The sequence below is a fragment of the Montipora foliosa genome, chromosome 13 (assembly GCF_036669935.1).
Source record: "Montipora foliosa isolate CH-2021 chromosome 13, ASM3666993v2, whole genome shotgun sequence".
In the NCBI taxonomy this organism is placed as follows: Eukaryota; Metazoa; Cnidaria; class Anthozoa; order Scleractinia; family Acroporidae; genus Montipora; species Montipora foliosa.
Genome location: NC_090881.1, coordinates 13026489 through 13044263, shown reverse-complemented (window position 1 = coordinate 13044263; position 17775 = coordinate 13026489). Strand labels below are relative to the sequence as shown.

At 41.0% G+C, this 17775-nt stretch overlaps 1 protein-coding gene across 6 annotated transcripts in view; it reads right to left on the bottom strand.

The window, feature by feature from the left end:
- The window catches only part of LOC137983717 (phospholipid-transporting ATPase IF-like), a 73239-nt gene that overhangs the window by 47343 nt on the left and 8121 nt on the right, over positions 1-17775 (bottom strand). For all 6 annotated transcript variants that reach the window (XR_011118998.1, XM_068830890.1, XM_068830893.1 and 3 more), the window contains 6 exons: positions 12950-13057; positions 7809-7937; positions 6000-6103; positions 1870-1923; positions 1001-1065; positions 417-448 (listed from right to left, as the gene is read on the bottom strand). Coding sequence is in view for 5 of the 6 variants with exons in the window: in XM_068830890.1 (XP_068686991.1) it covers positions 417-448; positions 1001-1065; positions 1870-1923; positions 6000-6103; positions 7809-7937; positions 12950-13057 (492 nt within the window). In the remaining variant the exon portion in view is untranslated. The remainder of the gene's footprint in view (positions 1-416; positions 449-1000; positions 1066-1869; positions 1924-5999; positions 6104-7808; positions 7938-12949; positions 13058-17775) is intronic.

The window sequence follows — 17775 nt, the reverse complement described above, 5'->3', positions numbered from 1 at the left end:
GTGTGAAAATTATAGCTGGCGCTACATTTGAAATCAGAGATGATCCTGAAAATGACGTACTCTATCATTCTCCTCTTAGCAACCTCGACAAAAATTCATTTATAGGAACTCTATTACATGTATCTTTGATAGAGAGTACAGTAGTTGTGTTGATGAGATTCTTCGAAATAAAGGGAGTGATTGTTTAAAAAAAGTGATTGTTAAAAATTTAATTTAAAACGAGACATACATGTATCTAATATAGTGAGTGAATGGTGTTGTTATCTGAGCTTTCAAAAATGACACTAAAACTGTTTGAAAATTCTCAAGGAAGGTAATTGAGCCTTTTTGTAAATTATTAATTTTATGCAATGCTGGATAAGGGGGGGAGGGGGGGGGGGTGTGGGGTGTAATGAGATACATGTAACGTTCCTCACCTTGGTCTCTGCTCCAGTATATACAGCAACCCCTACACATAAACAAAAACAAAATGCCAACTTAATTGCCTACCAGACAATGTACTAGCTGAGCTAAAGACAAAAAGCTGATCAGGCATGATTGCATAACTCTATGACTCAGACTTGAAAAGTATGAAAATAAGGCCCCCTTTCTGTACTGTACATCACCTGCTAACTATAAACATGTAAAGCCCAATAATGCTCAATGTTATTCTTCATCAACAATCCCCTCCCATTAGACTACTGCACAGGAGGTTGCATGTAAGTACAGTGGTTTCAAGTTAGACCAGACCAAAACCTGGGGTCTAATAGCAGATGAAAAATACTTTCTTGTTTGTAACTACATCATTCTTCCAGTTGTTAGACTTTCAAGTCTTTTCCAATAAGGACTATACACTGTAGGCAATATGATATGCAACAACACCAAAATGTTGAACCGTAGCCCTGTGAGATGTTAATGTTTGCACAGGGTAGAGAACACAAAAATGACAAATTACACAAGTGGGCTCTTGTTAAACACAAAATAACGATGGATGACCAACTGAAGATAATAATTCACGTACCAAAAGTATAGGAAGAATTTTTCAACCGTGCACCTCTCAAGAGTAGGTTCTGAGGACCTAAGGCTCTGTGGAAACAAACATTAGTATGGCTCAATCAATACATCGATCTGCCTGTCTGCATGTCTGCCGATCAGTGGGTCTTGAAAACTTATTTATCAATCAATTCATCTACACCACCTTTTCTTGGTGCTAAATGAAAAAGTCTGGGTTTCTGGTAGCCAGAAGGCAGGCTTTCCTATATTAGTGGGGCAAGCCAGAAAGTGAAAGGGTACTTTTCTCCAAAAAGAAGCCTGCATGCAAGGTAGGCCTCTAAGGAAAGGAATGATTAACTGTCGAGTGTGTGATGTACTGTTTAACAATTGAGCAGAAGTGTTTCATCGGGGCAAAGCCGAGTGGTTTTAGACCCTGCAATCTAACACGAAATTCATGTTTATTGAAAGGTGTCAAAAACATCTCTGTGTCACAAAAAGCATGAACCTCTGGAGGGCAAAATGTGAGAGTGTTGTCACTCATGTGATCAGTTACAACCTTGTTTTTTAAATGAAACAAAAGAAAACATTTGCATGATAATAGAGCTCAATTCCTGGAGGATTATATAGTCAGGAACACTATAGCTCATGGCCGCCATTCCATTGTTTAGGAACACCAACATGGCTGTTTTGACATCACGTGAAGACACTCTACTAGCATACAAGAAAATCATGCCAGGCCTCAGTTCTTTATATAAAGAATTCTGATGAGGAGTGTTTTATTGGGTTTAAAGCTCATGCATGCAGCATTTTATCGATGTTTCAATAAGGTCATGAATTATTAATGACTTTTCGAAAAAATTTAACTATAATATTATACTTGAATAACCTGAGACTTACTTTAGGACTGATTCACCTCCAGCTCCAGGAGTTACAAACATTCTTCCGGAAAAGCTGAGTAAAAAAATGAGAAACATGCCTTTTATTTAATTATTTGTTATTTCTATTACTTTGTTTTGGCTCCACTTTACTATCCAAGAATGTTTGAGCCAAAAAGATGCCTATTACCGACTCTTGTTTGACTTCATAGGACAGGACCTCAAATTGACGATGGTTCGAGAGATAAGTTGGGTCTCCTCATATCAGTGGTCTTACATTGCATCCATTGATACATGTAACTGGTCCTGCAAGAATATCTTCATTTTCTGCTTGTCTAAAAAGCTGGCAGAGGTGCAAAATTTGCAAGGCAGATTATGTGATTAGAAAGGCCAATTATGGGATAAATAATGTAAATTATGCGATATTTTCTGAGCAGTTTTAAGCTTGTTTTATAAGGTTTCGGGATAAGAAAAACACTTTTTTGCTGCCTTTAAGACATTTTGAACACAAGGGAACAGTTGTAATTAATACATCTTGCAATTTGATCGACAGTAGTTGGGATAAATAAAAAAAATGAGGTCTTCTGCACTATCGGTGCACCACGTTAAAAGTTGAAAGGACACAGCTAACATGCGAAATGAATGATCAATAATTATTGATATTCCTGCATCCCACGACTAACTTCTTACGCTTTGTTTTTGTGTGCAGTATTATATTTCTGAACAGATTGGCTAATCTGAACAAAGGGGTCTTTCTGCATGTACCGGAAAGCATTGTATTTTTGGTCACTTGGGACTAGTCTTTATTTGGAGTTGTTTTGTTTTCTGTCTTTTGTTTCTTTTGTTTTAAATAATCTGTGCTCCGGTACCTGCAGAAGGAACCGAACAAAGGTCGTGTTTGTGCAACCCACTCTCTTCCTTGAATTAACAATTATTGTTAATTCTTAATTTGCTCTGAATTTACTATTATTGTTAATTCAGCAGACTCTTCAGTATCACTCATACATGTATTGTCTCACGCACTGTCATTGTCTGATTCCTGGTCGGGTAAGAAGAAGGCCTCCTTTGCTAGGGACACCTCTGCAGTCAATGAGTCATAAGGAGAATCACATTGGGTCCCTTGGTCCACCAAAACTGGTTTCTGGGTAGCTGTTGAAGTGCCGTCTTTGTTGATTGAGATGGGGGGCCTCTGCAGTCTACGATTTGTCTTTTGGAGCCAGTTAGTAACTGCTGTCTTGATTACTGCTGTGGTTTCCAGAGTTGCAACAGGTGGGCCATTTATAGATACCTTAAGTTACGTATTTAGCATGTCATTTTTTCAGTCTGTTTCTGAGTCGTGTCTTGATTTGTTTAACGGCACTAGCACCCCTTTCTGGCCATGCATTTGTGATCGGTGCAGAAAGTGCAATTTCGGCAAGCTCAACAATAAGTGGATAGAAAAATCCATATTCAGATTTCATTTTCATCACTCTCTGCAAAGCCCATTCCAATGGCGTTGAAGAGCTCTTTCCATTATTTTCTTTTCTCACGTTGTGGTTTTTTCACTCTCATGGGATTGCTCATTTGCAGGTGGAGGGAGGACACCTTTCTATGAGTACAGGTCGAACTTGAATTTCTCCCATTCAGCTTCAAGTTGGGCTTTCCCGACTTCTTTCTCTCCAGGCTCCTCTTCCTGAAAAAAGTGATTGGCTAGGGTTGCCATATTCCTTCAATTCAGGTGAGCTGGGCTTTGGCAAAGCTACAGGACTGAAGATGGAGAATGAGGTCAGGACTGGCAAGGAATAATTGAAGCGACTGGTTATGTTCTTCTTCAGTTCAGATACATGTATGTACGCAGAAAGAAGATTGCCAAGAATTTGCTTGTCAATGTCTGAGAGTTCCAAGTCTAGGCTTCCTAATCTTCCGTCTTGTTTGATGTCCTCTTCAAGCTGCTTAAGAGGTGACTCTTCACCCTTAATCTCTTCAAGGCTTCCTTGAGTGTGTTCAATTGCCGATCCAACATGAGAGACGTTTAGGGCTCCAGCCTGGAATGACTTGCTTAATGCAGAAAGCCTAGGCAAAACCACCTTGAGCATGTAAATAGTTCCCATGAATTTAACTGTTTTCATCTTCTTTAGCAAGCCCGGGGCAAGGGAACTTTCTCTAGCTCTTGAAATGTGTGAAGCAAAGCAATGTATGTCTCAAAGACACTGTTGACACTCTGTTCCAAAGACAACCAACGGGTAGGGAAAGCCTTCCTAATTTTTTTCGACACACTTTTTTTAGGCTTGTCTATCAAGGCTAAGATTTGAGGTTCTGTTTGAACCTGGTGCGTTTTGGGGAGTTCTCAAAGAATTTCCATGTTTCCTTCAAAATAGTTTCCACTTCCTTTATGTACTTAATGCTGTCTCCGGTGTCTGCACATGCAAGAGCCAACCTGTGACAGATACAGGGAAACTTTAGCATCACCTTGTTGACTCTTCTTAACCGTGCTGCAACGCCATTGTGTTGCCAAGTTATTACACTTGCGCCTTCAGTTACAAATGACTTTAGATTTCTGATTTCTTAGTCGCATTCTTTCAGGACATCCAAGATTTCACCAGTGATAACCTCAGCATTCACACCACGGGGGTTCAGCCTCACCTACTTCTGGGTTACCATATTTCATGAAGATAATCAACTGTTGCAAAACAGTCACATCAGCAGCTTCATCTGTGAGGATTCCTAAAATCTTGGCTCGTCTAATTCTCTAAGGATGACTTCTTGCTTGCTCTCCCAGAGAGTAATAAATACATGTATTTCACGCACAGATGGTCTGGATCTATGCTGAAAGCTCGCTCACTCCAAGATATTTCATGCAGAGATGGTCTGGATCTATGCTGAAAGTACTTCAGCTCACTCACTCCAAGATTTTTTAAGATTAAGAAGGGAAATCAACTTCTGATTTGGAATTTCTTCCTTGGTCAAGAAATAAATAGCAGTAAAGGTCTTCTCTAACATGCTTTCGTTCACTTGTCTTTGAAATGTTGAGATCCATAGAAACATTTCAAGCTTTATGCCTTCTTTGTGTTGCCTCGTTGAAAGATGATCTCGTACTGCTTCACGGTGTAATCGTATAGATGGTGTTACATTCCAGACGTCGGACTTGCTGCGACTGCCTTTAAGACAGACAGAGCAGACAGAACATTCTCTTGTTTTCTTCGAACACCAGCCACCATAACCCAGAGGTTTTATCAAAACTAACATCCTTGGTAGTGAACCAGCTGTGGGAGAATTTCCCCTTTCCTGCTTGCAGCATGTCCTTTGGCCAGATCGACCAACAATCACTTAATTTACACAAAATAATAGATGTGCAACAATGAGCAACTGTTGAAGGTGGCGGCATTTTCTTCTTTACCTTGCACACCTGATAGAAGGTGACACTTTTGTCTGCTCTGGCTCTTGATGTGGATGTGAAGATTGTTCAGGAGCAGATGTAGAAGTGGTTGTGCACTTGCTCTCGATGTTTTGTCTCGATTCTGTCGTGGAACTGATGGACAGTGTCGGCTGGTTCACTAGAACTTGTGTTACTCTCAGCCCGTTAAAAAAATTTCCTTATTCTAGTGACCTCGAAATCACTTTTCTTTGCTCTCTTCCCCGACATATGAAGCGGATTATTTTTGTCAAGTTCCACCAAGAATTCGGGATTTGGCATTCATTAATTTACATGAAGTAAACTACCCCTGACACAATGGGTAGAGCCTGCAAATGGATACTCAATGCGATCGTTCGAACTCAACAAAATGGAGTGTTTACGTTCATATCAGTTGAAGTGAAGGAGAAACGAAGCTGTAAGTAGATAAAATTGCTGAAATTCCTCTGGAAACATTAAGGAGAGAGAGTAAGTCCTTTTTGACTCGCTTTTACAGCCAGAAAAATCACGCTCACAGTGGGGTAATTTTCCTGGCTCCCGGCTATAACATGTATCTACATCCCTGTGTTTGTATGCATAAATAAAATGTCGTTATATAATTGTTGTTGTTGTTGTTGTTGTTGTTGTTGTTGTGCTATTGATTAAATTAACCCCTGCAGCTAGGATGCCCCCAGTTGACGAGTAAAATCTGTTGGTGTTAGTCTCACTCCCAGGAGTCAATGGGTTAATGCTTTTCAAAGATTCTATTTTGTTTGTTTTACCTGTACAGATCCTCCTGAGGATGCTGACACTCAATGTATGCAGACAATTGTGAGAGTTGTTGGGCTGTTTGCAATGCTGCTGTATTAGACAAGGCACTGCGTACCTAGAGAAAAAATAAGAAACAACAGAAGAGCTGTTTCTTGTTCCTGCTTGGGAGATTAAACATTCTTTCAGATCTTACCAAACTACAACAACAACAAACACATTCAAAATAAAGCCAATTGATCGAATATAAGTCAATATTATTGCAATCAGAGGTGGGCACATAAGACAGCAATTATATAGTTAAAGGTAAAGTTACTTTTTCTTTGGTAGTTCAAACAAATCTGAGGCTGGTTTCAATGGAAGCTGATGCACCCTTTTGATACCGTCCACCCTCTCTTGTTGCTCCATTTTAAAGGTAGTTGAAGCTACAGCTACACTGATCACAAGAAAGTTGAAACAGAATGATGTTGAGACCACCGAAGATCGACCTGGGAACCTCTTGCTCCAAAAGCGATGCACTAACCAAATGAGCTAAGCCTGCTCCTGCTCAGTGACCTAGCCTATGAATGGCTTTGAGACTGCTGGTGACCTTGTCTTGATACAAAACTCACTGCTTTTATCATGTAAATTGTGTTGTTGTAATGCTAATTAGTGTTGATTAACATGAGAAAAGCAATAAGGTTTGTATCAAAACAGAGTCACCAGCAGCCTCGCTTCCATTCTTAGGCTTTTGTTCAACAAGTTGGATGTACACAATGTAAATAATGAGTTAAAACTCTGTGCAGCTGTAATAGGCCATTTCCGAGTACATGTCGGCCTCCTCTTACAATTGCAATGTAATAGCGAGTCTAAGTGCGAAGTTTTTATCACGAAAATTAGTTTACAGTCAACTCTCTCTTACTTAATTAACAGACACCTCTATAAGACGGACACCTGGTGCTGGTCCCAGCCGTTTCTTAGTCATTTTACTATAACCAAACTCTCTATAAGACGGACACCTCCACGCGGACACAGACACTTGTGAGGTGCTGAATGTGACCGCAAATTACGATTTAGGGAAGAAAAATTCTTGTACGTGACTCTTTTTACCACCAGACGTTTAATTGACAGCTCTTATCTTGTCGCTGGAGTACATACAGTACAAGTTAAAATTAAATCAGTCATTGTCCCATTCAAAAAATAACTTGGAGGTGACAACCGAATTGTATTGTAATCTAAAACAGGTAGGTTTCGTTCAAGCAAATAACTTAAAACAAACTTTAAACAGACGTGTATTCACTGTGCACAGGTTCAGCATTATTATCTTAAATTTCCTGGGGTGATCCTACGTCAACTCTCTATAAGCCAGACACCTCTCTAAGACGGACAGCTGAGGCTGGTCCCGATGGTGTCCATCTTAGAGAGAGTTGACTGTACATTCATATTTAAAGTAGAACTAATTATCATCACAAAAACTTCACACTTAAATGTTGACTGACTTTGAAGAGGAGGCACACATGAACCCGGCAAAGGCCCTATTCAACTACCTTCTCTGCAGACATCATCCCCAGTGTAGTGTTCAGCTAAAGAGACATTTTGTGATTAGTACATACGGTGAAGGTTGTGCGGGTCAGGGAACATTGCGTGTTTGTGTGAAATAGAATGTGTTTGATTAATTAAACTGTGTCGAATCTGTATGCATCTCGGCCATCACCACAAATGCTAACCCTTGATAAAGTTGATGAAAATAGTGCTTATAGAAATGTTTGAAAAGGGAGTGGTGAGCCTTAAAGTCATGGCGTCACGATAACTTACACAAATATATTAATTTATTTTAAACTTACCTTTAAGTTTGTTTCGCCATCCAGGTTTGCAGTTGTGATGTAGCATGTTCCATCTGGATCCTCACAAGACATAACCACAAGGTCACAAGGAATTTCTTCATTCTCAGAAACTTGTACGATGTCACCAACCTACACAACATCAAACTTATGCACTTACACTTGTACATGCAAATATGTATTTACCACTTGATAACTTACGTATGGCACTGTAACAATTACAGGGCAGCTTATTAAACTTCAGGCTTGTTGATCTGAGTTCAGACTCCTTCGGCCAATTTTAAAAGATTGAGATTCACAACACCTTTAATAAGCTCTTTGTACATTGTTGTAACATTGAGAAATATATCCTGTGGAAGAAAGATCTCCTGACATCTTTTCCATGTTAAGGAAGTTTGGTCAGATTTTCAGACATGAATAATCTAGTATAACATTTCAGCAACACTTGCAAATTTGAACAAATTTCTGGTGGTCAGCAGTTTTCTAGTTGGTGAAATTTGCAAGATTTTATAATGCATCGGAAAGAATGTACATGTTAGAAAATTTAATGATCACACTAAAATTATTTGCCTGCAGCCCTGTCATACCAAATTAGACCTCTTAATTACACATTTGAGACAAAGAAAAGGGTTTGAATAAATTTATTGACATGAATGTTGAGGACGTTTCCATACACTACTAAATTGTCTCAAATCACACTATTTTGACAAGAAGGGGGGATACCACACTTAATACTGTATGAGTGTATCATGCTGTACTGGCTCTCTTCAATAGACTACATGTAAGTCCAGTTTTATTATTTAAAGACAGTTTTGATCAACACTGAGAATACAAACGAAACAAAGACAGGTGTATACAGTACATGTATAAACACTACAATAATATTGTGGCAGGAAACTAGATCCATTAAAGGGGCTTTGTGGCTTCTTGCTTTCAATGTGCCATTCATTCAGCTGACCTTTGCGGATCATTTATTGCTTCTGTTTTCAAGCAAATCTTTGCGTATTCTTGCATTGCTCATCTTCGTCTCAGCATTCATTTTTCCAAGAACAGCGCCAGTAATCATGTCAACAACAGCCAGGTTGCGGCTTTTGATGCTTTGCTTTATTTTCTTGGCATCCTTACGTCATTCCCTGATGCAAGTGTGGCATCCACAAGTTTGGCAGGCCCTGTAGCCATCTATTCATCTCAAACTTTGCTGCAACAGCCATTTCCTGCCTTTCTGGCATCCTTGATTACTGTGGCCAATCAAGTGCTCACAGCTGAGCAAGCTTCCATGCAGTCGAGTTCAAGTGTGTCCATTACGGCCACGTTCGGAGGCGTTCCTTCCTTGCCGTCGTCTGAGCATCTCTGCTCTAAAGCTAAGGCTTTTGCAGCTTCACTCCCGCCTGATCTCCTCATGAATTTGACGTCTCCACCTTAAACCAGCAGTGTCTCTCTTTTCTAAGGCAGGGCCTCCCTCCCTCCACCCGTCACTTGTATGCCTCCGCCCAGGGACAGTTCATTTCCCTTTGCCGTCAGCTTGGCAAATTGCACCCTTCTGGTTCTCTCTGCCCAGCTGATGAGTGGACACTCTAGCTGTCTCCTCACAACTTTTTAGGCCTCTATAGATCCAGCGTTCATCTGTTACACTAAGGTCCACTTGTCTATATGGCATTCGAGCGCTTCACATTGACCAGGGATTTCCAGATCCACTGGCTAGTAGTCTCCGTCTCCAGTGAATCATGCAGGGTATTAAATGCTGCCAGGGCTCTTCATCTTCCAGTCATCTTCCAATTACAGATGACTTCATGCCGGTTATTTGGCAGATGCTGGATTTGTGCTTCCCCGATCATTGTATGTTTTGGGTGGCCTTTACACTAAGGTTCTTTGGATTTTTGTTGGCTTCGGTGTTTAAACTACCCAACTTGGCTGGCCAGCTGCTTTTCGTCTTTCCATTTGGGTGTCAAGGATGTGTGACCTTTCACGCGCCAACATACACTTACGGTTTTAAACGGATAAAAATCAACAGGTAGCCAACAGATTTTCTAACAAGTTCAATGCCTTTCTCAACACTTCCAACGGGTGCACAAAAAAATCCCAACAGTTTGTGACACTTTCAATGAGTAGAAAAACCACTGTATTAATGGTTCAAGTTGATAGACAATGCTTTTCAATACTCTAGACACTTTGAAGTTGCTTTTCGAGTACAGAGCCATTTTAGAAAAGGCCATAATTAATGGCAGAAATGTCTAAATAGCACTGCACTGTTAGAAATGAGTGAAACAAAATGGATGTGGCAATCATCACATTATGCCATCGATTTGTACTTCAAAATATTTTAATTTCTGCTTTGACACAAAATTAACTAATTTGTAAATGTGTCAAAGTTGATAACAACTGAATGTGTCCATCGAAATAAGGTTTAAGCTTCATTAATAGTTTTGTCTCTGTTGCTTTTTGCGATGGAAATCATTGAAAGGACTTTACAAACTTAACTCGCAAGACTAAGCTGACCTATACTTTACTCTTGAGCACAGAGAAAGAAGCAGTAAAACCCTTGTTCACCAAATCAGCTTTGGCAATTAAACTAAGCAATGATTTTTACCTTCAGCAAATTATTACATATTACATTTGATGGTTCACCACCATCGACTGTAAATCGCCTGTGAAGTCAGTATCCACTATTTTTGCAACTTGTTGTCTGATTGATTGCAATAATTTTGCCAGCCCGGATTTGAATCCTGTAGAAAAATTTTTCAACATAGAAAAGCAGGAACTAAAAACCATCGACTGTATGTATCTTAATAAAATGCACACAGGACATCTGTTAGAGTTTATAGTTCATACAAAAAATAAATGTATCATGATAATCCATCACTAACTTTTTATTAGTGATTGAACTAAAGATTTGAAGTGATGAGCGGACAAAGCTATCTTACCTGCTTTGAAAACTGCAAAGAGAGTTCACTACAACAAAATAATATTGGCTTCCAGATGGAATGAATTCACGACAACTTTTTCCAACGAGTCCAACGTCTCAGGTCAACACCTTTTTTAACGTCTCCAACAGATAAAAGGAATTATTCTGACAGCATTTTCCAACACTTCCAACAGCCTTTTTCAACACCTCCAACAAGCAATGACAAAAACACAACAGTTTTTCCAATACCTCCTCGGCGTTTTCGTGAGAGCTTTCAACAGGTTGTCAACAGCTATCCAATGGCTTTGGCCTTTTAACACAATCAATCTTTGATGACCTACCTTGCTGCAGGGGCCCCAGGTCCATTGTTATTTCTTCAGCATGGAAAGCCTCTCTCATGGACGATTCTCACTGATGGGCTTTCGAAGATCACGACCTGACTGCCAATATACTTGGAAATTTCTCAAGCCACAGCTTCCGCATTGGTGCCTCTACCGTTGCAGCACATAATGGCGTGCCAGACCATTAATTTTGAATCAAGCCTTGGGCTGCTGGTCCAGCAATGTATATCAGCCATACATTAGGACCCAAGAAGAGTCCTTAGCTGTGCTCTCACACACCCTAGCACAGATGACTTTCCTAATCTCGTTGATCCTGATTGACCAGAGTGCCCTGAGGAGAAACCTCTTGCGTGATGCGGGAGCAGGCATCGGTTTAGCAAGTTCCGCCACTGGCTTTTCAGGTATGTTTTCCTTCTGGTTTTGATTACTTGTTACCATGCCGGTGCTTGGGGTTTGCGTGAGAGAGATCGGAGGTCCCAGGCCACCCTGTTTCCTGAACCTTTCGTTCTCCCAGTACTGGGAGAACTGTGTCTGTTCACAGGAAAACATACTTTAACGCTTATCTGTTAAACGGCTAAAAACTAACGGATAACTAACGGATAGTTAACGGCCTTCAAAGTGTTCTAACGCTTTGTGCTAACGTTTTAACGGCTCGTTACAACGTTCTAACGCTTTGCCCTAACGGTCTAACGGCTTAGTAATCCTGCCTAACGGCTCATGAAAACAATCAGCAACCATTTAGCAGCTGAAAAAAAAATCTAACGGATAACCGTAAAAGTGCCTTAACGCTTGTGTCTGATCTGCTTGAGCGTTAGCAATTAGCGCCATGCATACTGTACAGCCAATTACATTCATAGCCATAAGATGGAAACACTACTCAAAACAAGCGCAAAATTTGTCGATACACCGGCCCGCTAAATAAAGTCCAATGTTAGTAAGATGCTGGCACACAAAAAAGCCGAATCATGACAAATAAGTTTTGCATCGACATGAATTCACTTCGTAGCACAATGCATTGGAACGTGACAATTAGCTAACGTCTTGCAATACACGGATTTCTTTACTTACGACCGTTGCCGGGCCATTCTAAAGGATGGCAAACAGTAGAAATAACAGTTTAATGGTTGCTAATTTTTTTCTAACGGCTCTGCAGTGTTAGGCTTTCCGGCCTAATGGTATAATGCTAATGGCCAACGAATACAGGCTAATGGCTAATGCATGCTTTCACTCTCCCCTCAAATGTTTGGACTTTTACTGCTAACGGTTAGGTGAACGCCTCTAACATTTACGAGAAAAATTTGTAACGGTAATAACTAACAGATGGTTAACGGTTTCACCCGTCTAACGGATAATTGTTAAAGTATGTTTTCCCGTGAACAGTCACAACTGTATTTTGGGTGGTTCCTGTTTCCAGGGTTGCCATGGAAATCTGCTCTCTGCACATTACAGCTGGCACCTCACAAACCTTTAAGGCACCAGTTCTCAGGCTCATCCGTTAGTGATGAGTTCAACCACTGCTTGGGAGAAGGGATGTGACAGTGGTGAGAGCACTCGCCTCCCACCAATGTGGCCGGGTTCAATTTCCAGACTTGGCGTCACATGTTGGTTGTGTTTGTTGGCTATTTACTCTGATTGGAGAGGTTTTTCTCCTGGTACTCTAGTTTTTACCTTTCCTCAAACACCAACCTACATTGTTGTATAATTTCAATTGATACAATATGCATTGATTTGATGTGATTTTCTGTACAAACTTGAGCACTGTCTTGAAACTTAAAGTTTATTATTATTATTTTTTATTATCATTGTCCTAATGTGGCTAAATCAAAAGTGGAATAATCATTACATTGTGGATGCAATCCACTCAAGTTCATGTATCATCAAAAATGTATTAATTTTAGTACCTTGACATTCTTGGATGGAACATCTTGGATGCGTCCTTCTCTTATCACCTTTGTAGGTCGATTGTTGACTTCTCTGTCTGCCTTGTGCCTGAGCCAATCCTCATATCCCTATAGACACGAAGACCACTTAATTCACATTTTAAAAACTATAATATATTAGTATAAAGCCAAGAAGAAAATTAAAGGAGCTACTGTATGTCAGGCAAAATTATGTAGTTTCATGACACCCAATATGCCTAAAAAGAAGAAATTAAAACTGTTGAAACACATAAAAGGAATACAAAGGAAATAGAGGCATGGACAGACCCAAAGGGACATGATTGATCATGAAATGGATTGCATTTGGGTAATTTTGAAAAACATCTTGTCTTGAAAAAAGTCTACCCGATGTTTTTCAATTAAGTTTATAGCAAATGGCCTCGATAAAGGCTGTTGTTGTACAGAATCATCTTGTTTGTGATGTATCTGTAAGGATAATTTTATCAGTAAACGAATTTTAGAGCACACCGAGGTCAGCCATTGTTTTTTAAGTTGACCTGTGACTGACCTGGTAAATTTCACGGGAAAAACCGACATTGCATGAATCTGATGAAGTGGTGAGTGCGTTATTTACTTTGGAATTCACCAGTTTGGCAATGAATTTTTCTTTAATCACATGATTTTTAAAAGAAAGTAAGCACACTATCAGCAAGTGAATGGAAAAGGCAAAAACCCATTTCGGAGTCAACTGTCAATAGCCAGCGAATAGGAATCACGCTAAAATTAGAAACCATCAGGAATCTTTGTCAGTTCAAGGTCAAAAAAGAGTTTTACTGAATTGTTCTTTATACCACTTTATCTCCAAAAACGAGATCATTCACATTTTGATGTATTTCATTGAAATACACCAGCTCATTGGCTTGATTGGAACAAGAATCGGCAAGATACGGCAATGCAACCAAGAAAGGACAATGAAACTTCAAACAAGATCCGCTCCAACAAATTACCTTTAGGCGTTTTAAACAAACTACTGAGAACACAAGCTAAGGTTATTTCTCCCTAATTTTACAAGAAGTCATTGCGATTATGTGTTTTTAACATAAGGGCACAATTTTTTTTGTTAATGTTGAGGCACCTGAACAAAGGAAAAAACGATTAAACCACTTTTTAAAAATATACATCTGTAAAAATAACAAATGCTTTAGTGCCCAAGGAAAGAATTTGTGGAGTAACTTCTTCCACCAAGTTTGAGCTATTACTGGCATTCTGTTTTGTCATAGTTGTTCTCTTTCGCTCTCCTTTCGTTTCTCTTGTAGTCGTCATACAATCGTGTAGGTCCTTCAGGTATCATGCAACCTTATTAATAAGCTTCTAAAGATATGCCAAAAATTGCAATACAGAGAAAAAAAGCAGCTCTAAACAAATTTAAAATAAACACTCAGCCTCAAGTTTATATCCCTCTGATGCTTGACTTGAATAACTGCATACCCACCAGTGTGGACCACAGCTATCATGATATAATCATGGAGGGTTTTACACTGAATTCCTTGTATAGACAAGTCATTGATAACATTGACTTTTTGCAATTTGCTCTACCGGGAAAATCAATGACGCATGCCTTAATTTACATCTTACACATGGGCACCGGCAGCCAGCCTAAAGGCTGGGGTGGGCCACACTTGCCTACCACAAACAGAAAGGTGCAACCCCTGACCTTGGGCTGCGCAAGCACTGCTTGCAGAATGATGGGAAGCCTGATGAGCTGCTTGGGGTGAGGGCGGGGACTTGGAATGTAGGGAGTATGAGCGGGAGAGGTACAGAGGTGTGTGAAATACTGAGGAAGAGGAGGATGGATGTGTGTTGTCTGCAGGAAGTGAGGTGGAGAGGACAAGGAGCGCGGTTTATAGGTGTGAAAGGTAGAAGATATAAGTTGTGTTGGTCTGGGGATAGTGATGGTACTAGAGGTGTGGGAGTTTTGGTGAAGGAGGAGCTGTGTGAGAAGGTTGTGGAGGTGCGAGGGAGGAGCGACAGAGTGATGACAGTAGTGATGGCACTTGAGGAAGAGGGGGAGAGAGAATTATATGAGTGTATATGGTCCGCAAAGTGGCAGAACGGGTGCAGAGAAAGAGTGTTTTCATGATAATTTGAGGAGTGAGTGGGATCTGCACAACATGGGTGAACCTAGTATTACATGCAGGTATGGGTGACTTTAATGTACATGTTGGGAAACGGATTGAGGGTGTGCATGGAGGACTGAAATGGATTGTTGTTAAAGTTTTGTGATGAAAAGGAGTAATTGTGTGTGGCAAACACATGGATCAGAAAGGGGAGAAGAGGAAAGTGGCATACAGTGCAGGGGGAAATGAGACAGAGATTGACTTTGCGCTGGTGGGAAAGGGAAACAGACAGTATCTGTCGTGAGAGATGTGAAGGTCATCCCAGGTGAGCTTCAGCACAGGTTGGTGGTCACCGATCTGGTTAAGAAGGCAAAGAAGGCGGTGAGAAAGAAAGCAATAGACCTTTTTCGCTTGTACATTTTCTTTTCCCAATACAGATCATGTGATAATACTCAGGAGGTTTGGTCCTTTGTTTTGTTCATTAAAATGAGTGCATGCAAGCGTGAATATGCCTACATGCACTCTTTTTAATGAACAAAACAAAGGACCAAGCCTCCTGAGTATTATCACATGATCTGTATTGGGAAAAGAAAATGTACAAGCGAAAAAGGTCTATTGAAAGAAGGAAGGTTTGGAACCTAAAGGAAGACGATACAAGGGCAAGAAGGAAGTGGAAGAGATGGTAAGCGTTGATGCACCGGACTTGTAGAAATGTTTTAAGGAAGGGGTGTTAAAGGCATGTGATGAAGTATGTGGGAAGAAGAAAGGGAGGAGAGATCAAGGGGACACATGGTGGTGGAACGAGGACGTGAAGGAAGCGATAGCAAGAAAGAAGGATGCACATAAGGAAAGGTGTAAAAGTGGGACTGAGGCAAACAAGGCCAGATACAAGAACATGAAGAATCAGGCAAAGAAGGTGGCTGCAAAAGCAATGAAGGAGGCGGCCTAGAAGGAGCTGAGAGGGCTGAGTGAGCATCCAAACAAGGTGTTTAAGCTTCTGAAGTCAATGCAAAAGGATGGAAAAGATGTTGAGGGAGGAAGATGCACGAGGGGAAGCGACGGTAGGCTGAGTTTCGGTGAGAAAGATAGAGGGAAAGTCTGGGAAGAGCACATGAATGAAGAGAATGAGTGGGATCAGAATGTGGAAGCAGACTTGGTGGGAAGGCCAGTTCAGAGGGTTAGTCGGGAAGAAGTGGTGAAGGTGGTGGGGGAAATGAAATCGGGAAAGACTGCTGGACCCTCGGAGGTAAGTGTTGAAATGATAGCAGCGAGTGGGGAGATCGCGATTGGTGTGATGGTGGAGCTGTGTCAGGGTGTGTTGGATGGGAGGGGAATGCCGGATGAGTGGGCCTGAGTGTTGTGGTACCGATTTTCAAGGGGAAAGGGGATGCAATGAGTTGTGGGGCATATAGGGGAGTGACGTTGCTGGAGCATGCAATGAAGATTGTAGAAAAGGTGCTAGAGAGGAAATTGCAGCGTATGGTGAAAGTGGACGAGATGCAGTTTGGTTTTATGCCAGGCAAAGGAATGATAGATGCAGTGTTCACAAGAGGAGTACTTAGACAAGGAGAAGTAGTTGTATATGTGCTTCGTTGACCTGGAGAAGGCATTTGACAGTGTCCCAAGAATGGTATTGGAGTGGGCAATAAGGAAGAGAGGTATACCAGAGGCAATGGTGAGAGCAGTGATGAGTTTGTATAAAGGTGCAAAGGTTGTCCGAGGAGCTAGTTTGAGGTGAAAGTTGGTGTGCACCAGGGATCCGTGATGTCACCGTTGGTTTTTGCGATTGTGGTTGACGTGGTTACAGAGAGTGTGAGAAATGGTTTGATGAAGGTAAAGGTAAAGGTACACGTTATTTAACGTCGGAAATTCCTTTACTCTCAAGAGAGTATTCTCCCAGAAAGGCGACGGTGCGCTCATTTTACCCCCCTCTTTCCATCAGTGCTCCGTTTTAAGGGTATTTAAAGCTACTTAGGCTACACTGAAAGGAAAGAAGTTGAAACAAGGATGTGAGATCCAGGGATCGAAGTCGGGACCTTGTGCACAAAGGCCGCGCACTAGCCTTCTGTGCCACCCTTCATTCGAAAAAGTACAATGAATGAGATGTTGTATGCAGATGACTTGGTTTTGATGAGTGAGATGATGGAGGGACTGAGGGACAAGGTCTGGTTTGGAAGGAGGCATTCGAGAGCAAGGAGCTGAATGTAAACCTCGGGAAGAAAAAAGTGGTAGTGAGTGGAGCAGAAGGTGAAGTGTCTGTAAGGTCGATCCATGTCGTATTTGTGGGAGTGAGTAATAGCAAATTCAGTGTTGTGAGTGAAATGTGGGAAATGGATCCATGGAAGATGCACGAAAGTAAAGAGGGTGACTTCGAGGTTGGGGAGAGATTTTGTGTGTGGAAGATGCAAGAAGCAAGCTGATGGATTAGCGGAACCAGTAGACGAGTTGAGTGAAGAAGTGGAAACGGTGAGAGGTTTCTGTTATTTGAGGGATAGGGTAAATGCAAGTGGTGGTTGCGAGGCAGCTGTCACAGCAAGAGGAATAATTGGCTGGGTGAAGTTCAGGGAATGTGGAGAGTTGCTGAACTCAAAAAGGTTCTCGCTGAAGGTGAAAGGAATGGTTTATCGGAGTTGTATAAGAATGGCGATGTTATATGGGAATGAGACATGGTGTCTGAGGGAAAATGAGAAAGCAATTTTGAGAAGGAATGAGAGAGCAATGGTGAGAGCA